The sequence below is a fragment of the Symphalangus syndactylus genome, chromosome 16 (assembly GCF_028878055.3).
Source record: "Symphalangus syndactylus isolate Jambi chromosome 16, NHGRI_mSymSyn1-v2.1_pri, whole genome shotgun sequence".
NCBI classification, from domain to species: Eukaryota; Metazoa; Chordata; class Mammalia; order Primates; family Hylobatidae; genus Symphalangus; species Symphalangus syndactylus.
In genome coordinates this window covers 61,666,117-61,685,056 of record NC_072438.2, presented here as the reverse complement: position 1 = coordinate 61,685,056, position 18,940 = coordinate 61,666,117, and the positions used below count along the sequence as shown (strand labels likewise).

At 48.2% G+C, this 18,940-nt stretch overlaps 3 protein-coding genes across 3 annotated transcripts; 1 reads left to right on the top strand and 2 right to left on the bottom strand.

Moving 5' to 3' along the window:
* The first annotated feature begins 180 nt into the window (after positions 1-180).
* LOC129464854 (annexin-2 receptor-like) lies at positions 181-1,488 on the top strand. Its single transcript, XM_055246291.2, has one exon. It carries the CDS (start codon positions 808-810, stop codon positions 1,387-1,389), a length of 582 nt encoding a protein of 193 aa, XP_055102266.1. The 5' UTR covers positions 181-807; the 3' UTR covers positions 1,390-1,488.
* Positions 1,489-10,369: 8,881 nt separating this feature from the next.
* Positions 10,370-11,050, bottom strand: LOC129464845 (annexin-2 receptor-like). Its single transcript, XM_055246282.2, has one exon. The coding sequence runs from the start codon at positions 11,048-11,050 to the stop codon at positions 10,469-10,471; it is 582 nt and encodes a 193-aa protein (XP_055102257.1). The 3' UTR covers positions 10,370-10,468.
* Positions 11,051-17,663: 6,613 nt separating this feature from the next.
* Positions 17,664-18,553, bottom strand: LOC129464844 (annexin-2 receptor-like). The gene has a single exon (XM_055246281.2). It carries the CDS (start codon positions 18,342-18,344, stop codon positions 17,763-17,765), a length of 582 nt encoding a protein of 193 aa, XP_055102256.1. The 5' UTR covers positions 18,345-18,553; the 3' UTR covers positions 17,664-17,762.
* Positions 18,554-18,940: the final 387 nt, after the last annotated feature.

The window sequence follows — 18,940 nt, the reverse complement described above, 5'->3', positions numbered from 1 at the left end:
ACCGCTAGTATCTCCTAGGAACTTCCTGAACCCCGTTTTGCGGTGCAGAACGGTGATTGCACCGAGCCGCTGTTGCCACTAGTAATTCTGTGGTACCATTAGCCGGCGCTTTTTCTGTCACAACCCATTATAACGGGTTAAAACATATTAAACCTATCAAACACATTGAACGGATTAAAACACGTTAAAATGCCACAACAGGTTTTTCTGGTACAGCACATTGAAACGGAGTTGGTTCATTCCTCCAAACACGTTGCTTAGGTGTGGAAGCACCGCTCTTTTCTAAGAGCGCGCGGTTTCTCTTTAGCAGCACCCGGTATGCCGCCGAAACGGGTATTCGTTTGGCAATACCAGCGCTATCCGCTAGGTGCCGGCGCTTGCTAAGTCCAACGCGCCGGTTTCTCGTTCGCAAGGTGGTTAGCGCGGAGCCCTAGCGGGACAGTTTTCCGGTGGCAGCAACGCTCATTTCCCGGAAACGGGTGGTTCTTGGCCCTTGCAGCGCTCTTTAATACCTGCGTTCTGTAGCGCTAGTTGTCTGCAAGGTTTGCTTAGTGTCATTTCATTTCGGTTTCTTTTCTCGCTATGTTTTTCTGTCGGGATTACGGTTCGTTTTGGCTCTATGTACTCTCTAAAATGTTATCGTTTTTCATTTGTCTACTAATTTTCGTGCATTTGTTACTACTGAGTTTCTTAACATCTGACTGGCCTCCGCCCACGGGCTCTGGAGAGCATAAATACTCAGGCTGATGTTAGTGCGGCAGACTCTCCCTCCTTGATCAGCGCAAACGTTGGTCTGAGGCTTAAGCGATGGAGCAACATTTTCTTGGCTGTGTGAAGCGGGCTTGGGATGCCGCAGAGGTGGCGCCGGAGCCCCAGCCTCCACCTACTGTGAGTTCAGAAGATCGTGGGCCGTGGCCTCTTCCTTTGTATCCAGTACTGGGAGAGTACTCATCGGACAGCTGTGATTTGGGACTGCTTTCCAGTCCTTGCTGGCGGCTGCCCGGAGTCTACTGGCAAAACGGACTCTTGCCTGGAGTCCAGAGCACCTTGGAACCAAGTACAGCGAAGCCCACTGAGTTCAGTTGGCCGGGGACGCAGAAGCAGCAAGAGGCACCCGTAGAAGAGGTGGGGCAGGCAGAGGAACCCGACAGACTCAAGCTCCAGCAGCTTCCCTGGTGCAGGCCTCCCCATCCCGGGGACAGACAGCAGGACACCGAGGTCTGTGACAGCGAGTGCCTTTTGGAACGCCGCCATCCTCCTGCCCTCCGTCTGCGGCGCCACCTCCCGGGTTTCTCAGACTGCCTGGAGTGGATTCTTCGCGTTGGTTTTGCCGCGTTCTCTCTACTCCGGGCGTGCTGCCCACGGATCTGTGGAGCTAAGCAGCCTTAGATAGCAGCAGAAGGCTTTTTGGATTCTCCTCCTTGAAAAGATTCTCAGCTACCAAACGTCTCCACCTAGAAAATAAAAATACGTTAAGATGTGCTTTCAGGTCTCACTCCATTGCTCAGGCTGGGGTACAGTAAGCTGAAGGTCGGCTCACTGCAGCCTCAACTTCCCAAGCTCATGTGGCTCTCTGGCTCAGTCTTTCAAGTAGCTGGGACTATAGGCATGCACCACCTTGCCTACAAGTTGATTGTTGTATTCTTTTTTCACCATGTTACCCACGATAGTCTTAAACTCCTGGGCTCAAGTCATCCGCCTGCCTCACCTCGTAAAGTGTTGGAATTACAGCTCTGAGCCACAGCACCTGGCCAAAATCTTTTTAATATAGCAATTCAGCAGAAGACAAAACTGGGAGAGTGAAAGACCACATTATGGACTGGGCAACTATGCTTACCCAGCTCCTCAATAACACCCCATATCTGCTTTATACATTACCCCCAAGCTTTTCTCCTGGTAGAAATGGTTCTAGGCTCTGCTCTAGGACTAGCAATGTGATTTGGGGCAATAATGAGCTTTCTAAAGCCACGCACCATAAAAACAGCTTTTCCTCCACAGACATGGCAGTACTTTTTCCTTTCATCTGCAAAACCAATCTGTCCTAATCTAGATAATTTCACCCCAGATGGTAGGATTTTATGTTAATATCATTAATTTCCTAAGGAAATTTGCTCCTAAGACTAAAGTCATCATCCAGTTTCTTGTTATCTGGTTGGAACCACCCAGGAGAGCAGAAGAGTATAAAAACACAAATACTGGAGATTTCTAAGTTCCAGATACTCTGTCCCCAATTGTAAGATGGATGCCATCAAGCAGCACACTCCTCCTTGGGTGCAGCAGGGGCAGGACTTTCCTCTGGGGTGCATCAGGCCTGGGATTCAACAGACCAGGCACCAGGACTCCAGAGGCCAACTCTGAGCCCAGGGGATTGTGTGCCCTGTCTGCTCCATTGTATATTATTGCACACATACAACCAAATACTGCAATACTTTAAATTTAGCAATTCAGCAGTAGAAGACAATACTGGGAGAGTAAGACCACATTAAGAATTGGGCTATGACCAGCCTTGGCAATATGGTGAGACCCTATCTTTACAAAAACTACAGTAAAAAATAATGAGCCAGGTATGGTGGCACAAACTTGTATTTCTAGTTACTCTGGAGGCTGAAGGGGGAGGATCACTTGAGCCTGAGAGTTCGAGGCTGCCAAGGCCATGCCAGTGCATTCTCACCTGAGTGAAAGAGCAAGACCCTGTCTCAAAAAAAAAAAAAAAAAAAAAAAAAGAAATAAGAATTGGTCAAGTAATAGGCAAAGCATCCTAAGCAAAAAAAAAAAAAAAAGAAGAAGCAGCAGCCCGAGTTATCACATTATCCAACTTCAAACTATTCTTTAAGGATGCCATTACCCAGAGCAAATTAATGCAGAAACACATATTGCATGTTCTTACTTCTAAGTAGGGGGTAAACCTGATAAACAGGAACATAAAGATGAGAACAGGGCAGGGTGCAGTGGTTCACGCGTGTAATCCCAGCACTTTGGGAGGCCGAGGCAGAGGGGCAGGGAGGGATCACTTGAGGTCAGGAGTTTGAGACTAGCCTGGCCCACATGGTGAAACCCCATCTCTGCTAAATATATATATATAGCCTGGCATGGTGGTGGGCGCTTGTAATCCCAGCTACTCGGGAGGCTGAGGCAGGAGAATTGCTTCAACCCGGGAGGTGGAAGTTGTAGTGAGCCAAGGTCATGCCACTGCACTCCAGTCTGGGCGACAGAGTGAGACCCTGTCTCAATGAAATTAAATTAAAATAAAATAATAAAATAAAATAAAATACATGAGAACAACAGAAAACTGACGGATAAAAAAAGGAGGGAAGGAGATAAGGTGGTAGAGGCTGAAAAACTTCCTACTGAGGACTATGTTCACTCTCTGGGTGACAATATCAATAGGAGCCTTAGCATCACACAATATACCCTTGTAACCTACACATGTACCCCCTGAATCTAAAATTAAAATTTAAAAAGAGGCCACATAACACAAAATAGTATTATGAAATACCATAAAAGGCCAGGCGCGATGGCTCACGCCTGTAGTCCCAGCACTTTGGAAGGCCGAGGTGGGCGGATCACCTGAGGTCAGGAGTTCAAGACCAGCCTGGGCAACACGGTTAAACTCATATCTACTAAAAATACAAAAAATTAGCTGGGCATGGTGGCGAGCGACTGTAACCCCAGCTACTCGGGAGGCTGAGGCAGGGGAATCATTTGAATCCAGGAGGCGGATGTTGCAGTGAGCCGAGATCTTGCCATTGCACTCCAGACTGGGCAACAAGAGCAAAACTCCGTGTCAAAAGAAACAACAAAACAAAACAGGTATTTTTATTTTAAAAATTGGCGACTACTCTGGCCTGCTCCTCAGTAACATTATGACCCATCAGGCATCTGACAAGCATTGCTCTGGGGTAGAAAAGGATCCAAGTCTGCTCCAGTACTAGTAATGCATTTGGGGGCAATAATGAACTTTCTAACCAGGGTCCCCCAAAACAGATTTCCCTGCACCAGATAGTATTTTTTCTTCTCAATCCCTAAAGCAAACTATTTAACTAGATAACTTCATCTCAGATGATAGGACTTTATGTAAATCTCATTAATTCCATCTCTTGACGTAATTTGCTCCTAAGATTAAGGTTTCCACCCACCCCCCTGAAATCTGATGTGGACCCCCAGGAGGCCAGAAGAGTATAAAAACGCAAAAGATGTTGACTTCTGAGTCCCACATACCCGGCGTCAGCTGGTGAATGAAAGACGCGAAGGAGCTGCTGTGGAGCTGCTGTCTCCCCTCGGACTTTGGCAGGCCCGGGATTCTGAAAAGGAGGCGGCGGGGCCAGATGCCTCCAGCCCTGAGCTCAGCACATTCGGTGTCCTGGATGCTCCCTTCCTTTCCTTACCACTGCGAGCTCTCCTGGGACGGCCTGGATTTCCACTGGGACCTACTTTCCGCTCCCTGCGTGCGAAAACTGCCTTCTTTGCTGAAACTGCCTGCGAAAAGATCTCTTTCCCAGGCCTCAGAGCACCTTGAGGCGGGGCGCAGAGTCGCCGGCTCTGGATCCCGCGCCAGAGACCCAGGAGGATCCCCAGGAGCCCTCGCGATAGCAAGAGGCTGCATAGGGTCTCAACGTGCTGCCGCCCCCGCAGCCTCCCTCGCAACTCGCCCCTCGCTCGCTAGGCAGACAACTCCAGCCGGACAGGTCCGTCCGAGGAGACCTTTCAGAGTGTCAGCCTACTGCTGACCTCGGAGCCACCAACCAAAGTTCCAAGACTGCTGGCTGCAGATTGCATGCGCTTGGGGCAGACGCCGAAAGAATGTGTCCACCGAGCCCAATGTGTCTTTGGAGTCCTGAGCCCTGAGATTTCCGCTAAGACCTTCCATTGGACGATCTCTTGTAACAGATGTTGTTACAGTAACACGTGAGTTCGCTGAAACACGATGGAAGAAGTTTTGCCTTTCGATCACTTTGTGCCTTTTTCTTTCCCCTTCTCAATAAAATTGTACACAAATGTGAAATTCCTGTTGCCTGTGTTCCTGTTGATGTTGGGTAAGGATGAGGCTCAGGGGCGGGGTGGCTGGTTGCTGGTGTCAGGACTATCACGGGGATCCTGGATCCCCTAGATTTGCTAGTTGCAGGGCAAACAAAAAGTACAAAAAGTGTGTGTCTTATGCAGAGATTGGAGGGGAGAATAGGCCAGGGGTCGTGCATGGCTGGTGACTCACAGGCTGAGCCTACAGGAAATCCGGTGAACAGGCAGCAGACCTGAGAACTTACTGCAGGAAATTCTCCTGTTCTGAGGCCCTGGAACTTTTTCCCTCTGAAGGTTTGCACCTTTCTATCTTGAGGCCTTGCTAAACTCATAATTTCTGGAAGTTTTCTTCTGGACTCTTTAAGATTTTCTCTATAGGCTCATGTTCTGCAAGTATGGATAGTTTCATTTTTTTTTTTTTTTGAGACAGAGTCTTGCACTCTGGACCAGGCTGGAGTGCAGTGATGCCATCTAGGCTCACTGTAAGCTCCCCCTCCCGGGTTCACGCCATTCTCCTGCCTCAGCCTCCCGAGTAGCTGGGACTACAGGCGCCCGCCACCATGCCAGGCCAATTTTTTTGTATTTTTAGTAGAGGCGGGGTTTCACCGTGTTAGCCAGGATGGTCTTGATCTCCTGACCTTGTAATCCGCCCGCCTCGGCCTCCCGAAGTGCTGGGATTACAGGCGTGAGCCACCGCGCCCGGCCGATAGTTTCATTTTTTCACTTCCAACGTATATACTTTCTTACTCCTTTTCTCACCTTATTGCACTGGCGAACAATTCCAGTACCTCGTTGAATAGAAATGGTTGGAGCGAATATCTTGGCCTTGTTCCTGATTTCATGGAAAAGCATTGAGTCTGTCACGATTACATACAATTTTGCTGCAGATTTTTGTAGACGTTCTTTGCACAGTTGATGAAAATCTCTCTATTCCCACAGTGCTGAGAGTTGGTTTTTAAATTTTAAATCACGAATGGATATAGATTTTCTTAATACTTTTTGTGCATCATTTGACAGGATTATACAGTATTTCTCATTGAGCCTATCAATAGGGTGGAATATACTGATTGACTTTTGAGTATTAAACCAGACTTACATGTGGAATAAACTTTGCTTGGGCATGGTATCGTTCTTTAACATACATTTCTGATTTCTATTTGTTAGTATTTTGGTGAGGATTTCTGCATCTATGTTTAGGTGAAATCTTGGTCAGTTGTTTTCTCTTAGTGTCCTCTGTTTGCCAGGAAAATGCTGATCTCATAAAATAAGTTGGAAAGCATTCCATATTGTTTTATATTCTAGAATAAATTGTGTAGAATTTATGTTATTTATTCTTTGAATATTAGGTAAAATTAGTCAGTGAAATGGTAAGAAACTCTAGGTTTTTTTTTTTGAAGATTTTTGACCATGAATTCAATATCTTTAATAACTGCAAAAATTTACAGATTATTTTTCATGAGTTGGGTAGACTGGATCTTGCAGGATTGATGCATTTTATCTAATTTGTTGAAATTATGAGTACAGAGTTGTTTTTAGACCATTCTTAAAAGTTACCATTGTGGGCCAGGCGGGGTAGTTCATGACTGAAATTGTAGCACTTTTGGAGTCCAAGGTGGGCAGATCACTTGAGGCCAGGAGTTGGAGAACAGCCTGGCCAACATCGCAAAACCCCATTTCTACCAAAAGTACGAGAAGATTAGCCGGGTGTGGTGGTGCATGCCTGTAATCCCAGCTACTCCTGAGGCTGAGTCACAAGAATTACTTGAACCCAGGAGGCAGAGGTTGCAATGAGCCGAAATCGTGCCAATGCACTCCAGCCTGGGTGTCAGTGGGAGACTGTCTCAAAAAAAAATAAAAAAAGCTACCATTCTGAATAGGTTGATCAACATAAAGACACTGCTAGGTAGCAGTTTGCCTCTCTAGATACACTTAAGGCTCTTCAGTCAGAACTCTGTTGAGCGGGGCGCGGTGGCTCACGCTTGTAATCCCAGCACTTTGGAAGGCCGAGGCGGGCGGATCACGAGGTCAGGAGATCGAGACCATGGTGAAACTCCGTCTCTACTAAAAATACAAAAAATTAGCCGGGCGTGGTGGCGGGTGCCCGTAGTCCCAGCTACTGGGAGAGGCTGAGGCAGGAGAATGGCATGAACCCGGGAGGCGGAGCTTGCAGTGAGCCGAGATTGCGCCACTGCACTCCAGCCTGGGCGACAGAGCGAGACTCCGTCTCAAAAAAAAAAAAAAAAAAAAGAACTATCTTGCAAGAAGCAACCTGTATGGACGCACTGGAGAGCTACTTTTGCTCCCAGGCTTCTGATTGAGTTAAGGCACAGAAAGACACCAGCTGTTCAGAGATATGGATTAGTAATTTATTACCTTGTTTTGTTTCACTTAGACCTCAGGGTACTGAATTATTTTATATGAAGTCGAAAATAGGCAGCCTGTGGTGATTCACACCTGCAACGACAGCATTTTGGGAGGCCAAGGAAGGAGGACTAATTGAGGCCAGGAGTTCAAAACCATATTGGGTAATAGAAAGATAACCTGTCTCCACACACACACATACACACACACACAAACACACACAAACACACACACACACACACACACAGTAGCCAGGAATGGAGGCAGGTACCTGTAGTCCCAGGTAGCTATGAGGCTGAGAAGGGAGGACTGCATGACCCAGGATGGTTGAGGCTGCAGTGAGCTATGCTTGTGCCACTGCACTCCAGCCAAGGTGACGCAGCCAGACCCTGTCTGAAAAAAAGTGAAAAAAAAAAAAAAAAAAAAAGCCAAAAACTACTGCGGAGTGGCCCTTTCTTCAAGCGTCTGCTTGCTTTCTCTAACACCACTCATTCTATTGCCCCTACTGAGCTTGAAACGATAATGCTTTCTTCAGGTGCCAGGTCTGGAGTGCTGGGGCACCTATCTCAAAACGCTGTCTCAAAACTCCAACAGGGAGCACCTAACGGTACTGGGTGCAACATTGCTCGCACGGAGCAAACAGCAGTCCAGTAACCTGGAAACAACAGGCTCTGCGAAACCAGGGACTCTGTGACCAAGAGAAATTGCCAATTCCAGACATAGCCTGGTTTAGAGAAACGAATGGCGTTGTCATCGAAAAAACACAGACTCGATTGTGACAGAAATACCGCCGCAAACGCCGCTACAGGGACAGCCGACACCGAGAACCAAGGGAAGCGGCTGGGAGCTGCGCCTCCACGGAATAACTGCCAGCCGACACCGTGCGAGTGAGAAACCGGCCACTCCATGAAACGACCAGTACTGCCACGGAAAAGAATCCGCCGTCGCCAACAAGCGGTGCTACCAGGAGAAACGGCTGCTTTTGAAGAAAACAGCCAGGAACGCGACTGAGAGACACTTGCTCCCAGAAAGAATTGGCATTTGTTCCAAAACACAGCCGGATAAACCGAGAACCTTCGGAGTGGTTGCACCGAAACGGGGTCACCCAGCACTTCAGCGTCCTGGGCTCTAGCAAGCCTCACAGAAGCAACCGGCAGTGCTACCACCGAGGAGCACCTAGAGGGGCAAAACTAGCAGTAATGCCATCGACGAAAGGCCAGTTAGGCCAAAAGAGTAGAATATTTAGTTCCGGCGATTATAGGCCAGCGCAAACCAGGCAGCATAAAGCTGAGGGTCAGCAAAACAAAAATTAGGAACAATTTTTGTTAAAGGACAAGTTAGCTGAAACACACACAGACACACACAGACACACACACACACACACACACACACATACACACTGAAAACAATACCTTTGGGAAGATTCATCAAATGAAAATCCAAAACTAAGCAAAACGTGGAAAAATGGACTCTACAAAGAAGAGAATGCAAACACTTCTAAACGATGTGGTTTCACAGAGGTGATAACGCTGTCAGGCCTATATCAATATCTGCTCGGTCTCACCAGGACTTCTAACTAAGCGACTGCAGACACTGCTAAACCGCTACTTCCTACTCCTAAAATATCTTCTTCACCTTCATGCCCGGACTTCTATATTTGAAACTCAGGCATAAGTAAAGCAGGATAAGTCATCATGAAACCGAAAGTTACTGGGACTAAGGAGTCGTAGGCACGGCTATACTAGGACTGGTTGCGACTAAATATGGACTTGCAAGAGCTAAGAAATCACATTCACAGGGGGCACTTAGAATCGAAGCATGCACTTGTTACTCTAAGAAATCCCTAACCCAGGACTCGCTCAGAATATTTCGAACGCAGAATTAAGCATCTTTATCGCAGGCGAAATAAGCCGATACTTAATTCCGCTTAAGTCCGAACTTGCTACGCAGAGAAACCACAATCAGGGCTATATTCCGAGTGTAGGAGGTTTAAAACTCCCGAAAAGGCAGTCAAAGCAGGCAGGGCCAAGCCGGACCTGCTGCGCCTACCGGAATTGCTAAACCCAGTTGTGGTACCATTAAGTAATTGGTAGCTCTCTTAGAAGCCACGCCAAACTGTTCCAAAGAAAAAGACGCAGGAAACACTGCTAGCCCTGAGACCCATGAATAAGTCATCTTTTCAATTATTTATTTATTTCGAGACAGGGTCGCGCTCTGCTGGAGGGCCTTGGTGCTATCCGGCTCACTGCAGCCTCGACCTCCTGAGCTCAAGCAACCCGCCCACCCCAGCCTCCGGAGCAGCTGGGACTACAGGTGCGCACCACCTCACCGGGCTAATTTTTGTATTTTTTGTAGACACAGGCCTCACCCTGTTGCCCAGGCTGTTCTCAAACTCCTGAGCTCAAGCAGTCCGCATGCCTCCGCCGCTGAAAGTGCTGACATTACTGCCGTGAGCCACGCTGGCCCGCCAGAATAAGTAATATTAAGAACCGGTCATCTGTGAAGTTGTATTAATATAAGTAATTGCGTGGTCCTTCCACGAGAAATAGCAAAGATTGATAAACCTCCCAGTCTTATGACCGTGAATAAAATTCCTGAGTGTAAAACACAGTGAATTGATATACCGAAAAAAAGAAGGACCGCTGTTAAAAATAAAATTAACAATTAAAATTAAAAAGACGTTATAATAACGTAAAAGACACGATATAAAATTAAGTGTAAACAAACCATATATTTAAAAAGCAATAATTAGAAAAATAGGAATAAGATTTAAAAATACAATGGAAAAAACAAATAAATTTTAAATTTGCCAAAAACTCTTAAGAATTCTACAATCGTAAAATAGATTTCTCAAAGTTAAAACAGATACGAATGAAATATTTAATGAAATAAATATAAATGTGTAAAATGCAAGGAAACTGAAAGTAATAAGCGACGCGAAACAAGAAAGAAACGTCAGGGAAAAGAGAATTTAAAAACTGACGACCAGCAATGAAAGCACATCTTAACGTATTTTTATTTTCTAGGTGGAGACGTTTGGTAGCTGAGAATCTTTTCAAGGAGGAGAATCCAAAAAGCCTTCTGCTGCTATCTAAGGCTGCTTAGCTCCACAGATCCGTGGGCAGCACGCCCGGAGTAGAGAGAACGCGGCAAAACCAACGCGAAGAATCCACTCCAGGCAGTCTGAGAAACCCGGGAGGTGGCGCCGCAGACGGAGGGCAGGAGGATGGCGGCGTTCCAAAAGGCACTCGCTGTCACAGACCTCGGTGTCCTGCTGTCTGTCCCCGGGATGGGGAGGCCTGCACCAGGGAAGCTGCTGGAGCTTGAGTCTGTCGGGTTCCTCTGCCTGCCCCACCTCTTCTACGGGTGCCTCTTGCTGCTTCTGCGTCCCCGGCCAACTGAACTCAGTGGGCTTCGCTGTACTTGGTTCCAAGGTGCTCTGGACTCCAGGCAAGAGTCCGTTTTGCCAGTAGACTCCGGGCAGCCGCCAGCAAGGACTGGAAAGCAGTCCCAAATCACAGCTGTCCGATGAGTACTCTCCCAGTACTGGATACAAAGGAAGAGGCCACGGCCCACGATCTTCTGAACTCACAGTAGGTGGAGGCTGGGGCTCCGGCGCCACCTCTGCGGCATCCCAAGCCCGCTTCACACAGCCAAGAAAATGTTGCTCCATCGCTTAAGCCTCAGACCAACGTTTGCGCTGATCAAGGAGGGAGAGTCTGCCGCACTAACATCAGCCTGAGTATTTATGCTCTCCAGAGCCCGTGGGCGGAGGCCAGTCAGATGTTAAGAAACTCAGTAGTAACAAATGCACGAAAATTAGTAGACAAATGAAAAACGATAACATTTTAGAGAGTACATAGAGCCAAAACGAACCGTAATCCCGACAGAAAAACATAGCGAGAAAAGAAACCGAAATGAAATGACACTAAGCAAACCTTGCAGACAACTAGCGCTACAGAACGCAGGTATTAAAGAGCGCTGCAAGGGCCAAGAACCACCCGTTTCCGGGAAATGAGCGTTGCTGCCACCGGAAAACTGTCCCGCTAGGGCTCCGCGCTAACCACCTTGCGAACGAGAAACCGGCGCGTTGGACTTAGCAAGCGCCGGCACCTAGCGGATAGCGCTGGTATTGCCAAACGAATACCCGTTTCGGCGGCATACCGGGTGCTGCTAAAGAGAAACCGCGCGCTCTTAGAAAAGAGCGGTGCTTCCACACCTAAGCAACGTGTTTGGAGGAATGAACCAACTCCGTTTCAATGTGCTGTACCAGAAAAACCTGTTGTGGCATTTTAACGTGTTTTAATCCGTTCAATGTGTTTGATAGGTTTAATATGTTTTAACCCGTTTTAATGGGTTGTGACAGAAAAAGCGCCGGCTAATGGTACCACAGAATTACTAGTGGCAACAGCGGCTCGGTGCAATCACCGTTCTGCACCGCAAAACGGGGTTCAGGAAGTTCCTAGGAGATACTAGCGGTTGTAGGACCGAGAAAGTGACAGCACGGAGAACGTAAGGGCCCCGCGAACGGGAAATGTCACGTCGGGTGCAGCAACTGAGAAAACGCCCAGTGGGCGCTACTGGCAAACGTGCTGATACAAAACCGCCAGCTCCGCGTAGGAAGCGGAGCCGCCAGACAGCACCCGGAACCTGATACCAGCGAGGCAAAGACCGAGCTCGGCTCCCCGGCTCCTGAGAGAATGAAAGTCAAAAAGCACGAATCTGAGACGCTCAAAATTAGTAGAACAAAAATACATAACGTTGAAATAAAAATAAAAATGTGAAATAATGAAAGTCTGAAATGCAAGTAAAACTGAAAAACACATCGGTAACGTTGTGCTCAGAGCAAGACACAAAAATAATTTTAAGATAAGCAAAAATTACAGAGAACCAACCCTACAAAGAAGAAATGTCAAATATGGCTAAGCGATGCAATGCCTACCATTAAAATATTTCTGTCAGATCTAAACCCCTGCAGGTTGCTCCTGTCATAATTTCCTACGACAAACAAACAAAAACGGCCACGGTTAAACGTGTTTAGCTACGTCTAAAAAATCGCAGTAGCTGCTATATCCCGATTTGGTCTACAGGAGGAAAAAGTCTCGATGGGCCGGACTTGCTATTGTCAAAGGGAGCTTGGTAAAACTGAGAAATCGCGTTCGCCGGCATTTCCTGACTTCCACGGGACTTTTAAAACACACAAGCATAGCTAAGACGGGACTCGATATTGAGAAACCAAACTTGGTATAAGAGCTCCCGACACTGCTAAACTGGTCATCACTAAACCTTAAAAAACAAAAAACAAAAAACAAAAAACAAAAAACAACGCATTCGCTGGTACCCATGTTTCCACAGGAGTTAAACATTTCTTGCGCAGCTAAAGCAAGTCTTACCAGGAGGAAACCGGAACTTGCTAGGACTACGAAACTTGAGGCTAGGCTGACCCCATGGTTGTTATGATTAGAAATCCGAGGCTACTGGAAACCCGGAGCTGCTGACAAATGAGTCACAGAGTGACTTCGCCTTCGCATGGGGAAACGGTGACTTCCTACGGCCTAGATATCGCAGCCAGGGCTAGACCGGTGTTTGTCTGAAGTCAGGACTTGCCTGGGCTGAGAAATCACATTTTGGCTATTCCCCTACTTGGACAGGGGCTGGAAATCCCAGGCGCCGCGAAATCGAAACTTGCTAGGACCAAGAAGCCAACGACGCGCGAAACCGTGGGGTCCTGCGGCAGAGACGCCAGCGGCGCCGCCACAGGACTGCGTTCTGGAGGCCGAGCCGGAACCCGTGCGGCGGCGGCGGCGGCGGCGGCGGCGGCGGCGGCGGCGGCGGCGCTGGGAAGAGACTGTGCCCCTGCAGCTCCCCTGTCACCGGCTCCGAGGAGCGTCGGGCTCCCCCCGCCCAGCCCTGCAGCACCCATCCGACAACGCCAGACTCGGCGCAACTGGGGCAGCTGCGACTTTGAATCTCCCAGATCCGCGGCCTGAGGGCTGCCCGCCACCGAGAAATGGAGGCACAGAGCTGTGAACAAGAGACCACGGCTCGGCGAAATGGCGGTGCCAGGAGCCTGAAAGGGAACGCAGCCGGCGGGGTTGTCAAGGACAACATTTGTTTTGGCGCGACCAACGGTGCTGTCGCCAAGAAACCGTCGACTCTGAGAAACAAAGAGAAGTTCGGCTGCCGAGAAACTCCGTGCAACAAGTGCTGTGACAGCAAAACCGCCGGCTCCGCGCCGCTGGCGAAAGAGCCAACGGAAACGCCGGGTGCTGCGACCGCGACGCCGGCACGAGAGGGCCTCGGATGGAGAAAGCCCGGCACCGAGACGAGGAAACTGTGCACAGCACAACTGCCAGTTGACACCAACAGAAAAGTGTCTGGTCTGCTCTCTGGGAGAAAGCGCGGATCAAAACCAGCAACTCAGTGGAGCGAACCCCGCAGCCACTGAAGAAGTTGCCCACGTGGCGGTGGGGCCAGGGAAACACCGCGATTTGGACGACAGCCGTGGGGGATACGACAGAGAAACATGCGCGGCCACAGAAGTACATCCAGCTCCGCGCAACCAGTGAGTGGTTCCGCGATCCAGAAACCGCCAGATGGGCTCGACTAGAAACTTCTAAAAAACTGTCGTCCCATAGCAGCTTTGCTACCCACGACAGACAGTCGCCTTTAGAGAGCACCTAACGGTGCTGAGACCGGCCTGGGCCAGCAAAAGCGCAGAGCGGTGCCGGTGCCAAGAAACGCCGGACTTGGTGAAACCAACCTTGTGACCACCGATTCCACTGGCTTCGCAGGACGCAACGGGCGAAGGCGCGGCGGAGAAACCGCAGGCTCCCTTCACCGATGATGCTGCGGGCTGGGGATGGTGGGGGGCACCCGCGAAGTTGTGAAACCAGCGGCGCTGGGACCCAGCGATCACCTGCCCGTAGCGAATGCCTGTGCAGTTGCAAAAGACAACTTTTGGCGGAAAGAAGGTTGCCGCCAGAGAGCATCCCATAGCGCTGACAAAGGCGTGGCGTTGCCAGTGAGAAACCGCCGGCGCTGGGAAAGGAACGGTGCAGCGACCGACCAACTGCGCACTCGGTGCCACCAAAGTGCTACCGGCTCTACCCACTCTGTCCCCCACGGGCTTAGGGAAGTCTGCTGTCTTTTTCTTTTCTTTTTTCCTCTGTCGCCTAGGCTGGTGCAGTGGTGTCATCTTGGCTCAGCGCAGCCTCGACTTCCTGGGATCCAGCGATCCTCCCGCCTCAGCCTCTAGAGTAGCCGAGAGCACAGGTGAGTGCTACCACCCCCGTCTAATTTATATATATATATATATAATATATATATAAAATATATATTTTATAATATATGACATATAAGATGTAATATATGGAGCGAATATGTAATATATTGCATATTATATAATATGTGATATACTATACATTATATAATATTAACATATATGATATTATATAAGATGTAATATATATTATATAATATGTAATATATTATATATAATATATAACGGATATGATACAATAATATAATATATTATAATTTATATATTATATAATATATGATAATTTATTATAATATAATACTACTTATGAGGCTGAGAAGGGAGGAGTGCGTGACCCAGGATGGTTGAGGCTGCAGTGAGCTATGCTTGTGCCACTGCACTCCAGCCAAGGTGACGCAGCCAGACCCTGTCTGAAAAAAAGTGAAAAAAAAAAAAAAAAGCCAAAAACTACTGCGGAGTGGCCCTTTCTTCAAGCGTCTGCTTGCTTTCTCTAACACCACTCATTCTATTGCCCCTACTGAGCTTGAAACGATAATGCTTTCTTCAGGTGCCAGGTCTGGAGTGCTGGGGCACCTATCTCAAAACGCTGTCTCAAAACTCCAACAGGGAGCACCTAACGGTACTGGGTGCAACATTGCTCGCACGGAGCAAACAGCAGTCCAGTAACCTGGAAACAACAGGCTCTGCGAAACCAGGGACTCTGTGACCAAGAGAAATTGCCAATTCCAGACATAGCCTGGTTTAGAGAAATGAATGGCGTTGTCATCGAAAAAACACAGACTCGATTGTGACAGAAATACCGCCGCAAACGCCGCTACAGGGACAGCCGACACCGAGAACCAAGGGAAGCGGCTGAGAGCTGCGCCTCCACGGAATAACTGCCAGCCGACACCGTGCGAGTGAGAAACCGGCCACTCCATGAAACGACCAGCACTGCCACGGAAAAGAATCCGCCGTCGCCAACAAGCGGTGCTACCAGGAGAAACGGCTGCTTTTGAAGAAAACAGCCAGGAACGCGACTGAGAGACACTTGCTCCCAGAAAGAATTGGCATTTGTTCCAAAACACAGCCGGATAAACCGAGAACCTTCGGAGTGGTTGCACCGAAACGGGGTCACCCAGCACTTCAGCGTCCTGGGCTCTAGCAAGTCTCACAGAAGCAACCGGCAGTGCTACCACCGAGGAGCCCCTAGAGGGGCAAAACTAGCAGTAATGCCATCGACGAAAGGCCAGTTAGGCCAACAGAGTAGAATATTTAGTTCCGGCGATTATAGGCCAGCGCAAACCAGGCAGCATAAAGCTGAGGGTCAGCAAAACAAAAATTAGGAACAATTTTTGTTAAAGGACAAGTTAGCTGAAACACACACAGACACACACAGACACACACACACACACACACACACACATACACACTGAAAACAATACCTTTGGGAAGATTCATCAAATGAAAATCCAAAACTAAGCAAAACGTGGAAAAATGGACTCTACAAAGAAGAGAATGCAAACACTTCTAAACGATGTGGTTTCACAGAGGTGATAACGCTGTCAGGCCTATATCAATATCTGCTCGGTCTCACCAGGACTTCTAACTAAGCGACTGCAGACACTGCTAAACCGCTACTTCCTACTCCTAAAATATCTTCTTCACCTTCATGCCCGGACTTCTATATTTGAAACTCAGGCATAAGTAAAGCAGGATAAGTCATCATGAAACCGAAAGTTACTGGGACTAAGGAGTCGTAGGCACGGCTATACTAGGACTGGTTGCGACTAAATATGGACTTGCAAGAGCTAAGAAATCACATTCACAGGGGGCACTTAGAATCGAAGCATGCACTTGTTACTCTAAGAAATCCCTAACCCAGGACTCGCTCAGAATATTTCGAACGCAGAATTAAGCATCTTTATCGCAGGCGAAATAAGCCGATACTTAATTCCGCTTAAGTCCGAACTTGCTACGCAGAGAAACCACAATCAGGGCTATATTCCGAGTGTAGGAGGTTTAAAACTCCCGAAAAGGCAGTCAAAGCAGGCAGGGCCAAGCCGGACCTGCTGCGCCTACCGGAATTGCTAAACCCAGTTGTGGTACCATTAAGTAATTGGTAGCTCTCTTAGAAGCCACGCCAAACTGTTCCAAAGAAAAAGACGCAGGAAACACTGCTAGCCCTGAGACCCATGAATAAGTCATCTTTTCAATTATTTATTTATTTCGAGACAGGGTCGCGCTCTGCTGGAGGGCCTTGGTGCTATCCGGCTCACTGCAGCCTCGACCTCCTGAGCTCAAGCAACCCGCCCACCCCAGCCTCCGGAGCAGCTGGGACTACAGGTGCGCACCACCTCACCGGGCTAATTTTTGTATTTTTTGTAGACACAGGCCTCACCCTGTTGCCCAGGCTGTTCTCAAACTCCTGAGCTCAAGCAGTCCGCATGCCTCCGCCGCTGAAAGTGCTGACATTACTGCCGTGAGCCACGCTGGCCCGCCAGAATAAGTAATATTAAGAACCGGTCATCTGTGAAGTTGTATTAATATAAGTAATTGCGTGGTCCTTCCACGAGAAATAGCAAAGATTGATAAACCTCCCAGTCTTATGACCGTGAATAAAATTCCTGAGTGTAAAACACAGTGAATTGATATACCGAAAAAAAGAAGGACCGCTGTTAAAAATAAAATTAACAATTAAAATTAAAAAGACGTTATAATAACGTAAAAGACACGATATAAAATTAAGTGTAAACAAACCATATATTTAAAAAGCAATAATTAGAAAAATAGGAATAAGATTTAAAAATACAATGGAAAAAACAAATAAATTTTAAATTTGCCAAAAACTCTTAAGAATTCTACAATCGTAAAATAGATTTCTCAAAGTTAAAACAGATACGAATGAAATATTTAATGAAATAAATATAAATGTGTAAAATGCAAGGAAACTGAAAGTAATAAGCGACGCGAAACAAGAAAGAAACGTCAGGGAAAAGAGAATTTAAAAACTGACGACCAGCAATGAAAGCACATCTTAACGTATTTTTATTTTCTAGGTGGAGACGTTTGGTAGCTGAGAATCTTTTCAAGGAGGAGAATCCAAAAAGCCTTCTGCTGCTATCTAAGGCTGCTTAGCTCCACAGATCCGTGGGCAGCACGCCCGGAGTAGAGAGAACGCGGCAAAACCAACGCGAAGAATCCACTCCAGGCAGTCTGAGAAACCCGGGAGGTGGCGCCGCAGACGGAGGGCAGGAGGATGGCGGCGTTCCAAAAGGCACTCGCTGTCACAGACCTCGGTGTCCTGCTGTCTGTCCCCGGGATGGGGAGGCCTGCACCAGGGAAGCTGCTGGAGCTTGAGTCTGTCGGGTTCCTCTGCCTGCCCCACCTCTTCTACGGGTGCCTCTTGCTGCTTCTGCGTCCCCGGCCAACTGAACTCAGTGGGCTTCGCTGTACTTGGTTCCAAGGTGCTCTGGACTCCAGGCAAGAGTCCGTTTTGCCAGTAGACTCCGGGCAGCCGCCAGCAAGGACTGGAAAGCAGTCCCAAATCACAGCTGTCCGATGAGTACTCTCCCAGTACTGGATACAAAGGAAGAGGCCACGGCCCACGATCTTCTGAACTCACAGTAGGTGGAGGCTGGGGCTCCGGCGCCACCTCTGCGGCATCCCAAGCCCGCTTCACACAGCCAAGAAAATGTTGCTCCATCGCTTAAGCCTCAGACCAACGTTTGCGCTGATCAAGGAGGGAGAGTCTGCCGCACTAACATCAGCCTGAGTATTTATGCTCTCCAGAGCCCGTGGGCGGAGGCCAGTCAGATGTTAAGAAACTCAGTAGTAACAAATGCACGAAAATTAGTAGACAAATGAAAAACGATAACATTTTAGAGAGTACATAGAGCCAAAACGAACCGTAATCCCGACAGAAAAACATAGCGAGAAAAGAAACCGAAATGAAATGACACTAAGCAAACCTTGCAGACAACTAGCGCTACAGAACGCAGGTATTAAAGAGCGCTGCAAGGGCCAAGAACCACCCGTTTCCGGGAAATGAGCGTTGCTGCCACCGGAAAACTGTCCCGCTAGGGCTCCGCGCTAACCACCTTGCGAACGAGAAACCGGCGCGTTGGACTTAGCAAGCGCCGGCACCTAGCGGATAGCGCTGGTATTGCCAAACGAATACCCGTTTCGGCGGCATACCGGGTGCTGCTAAAGAGAAACCGCGCGCTCTTAGAAAAGAGCGGTGCTTCCACACCTAAGCAACGTGTTTGGAGGAATGAACCAACTCCGTTTCAATGTGCTGTA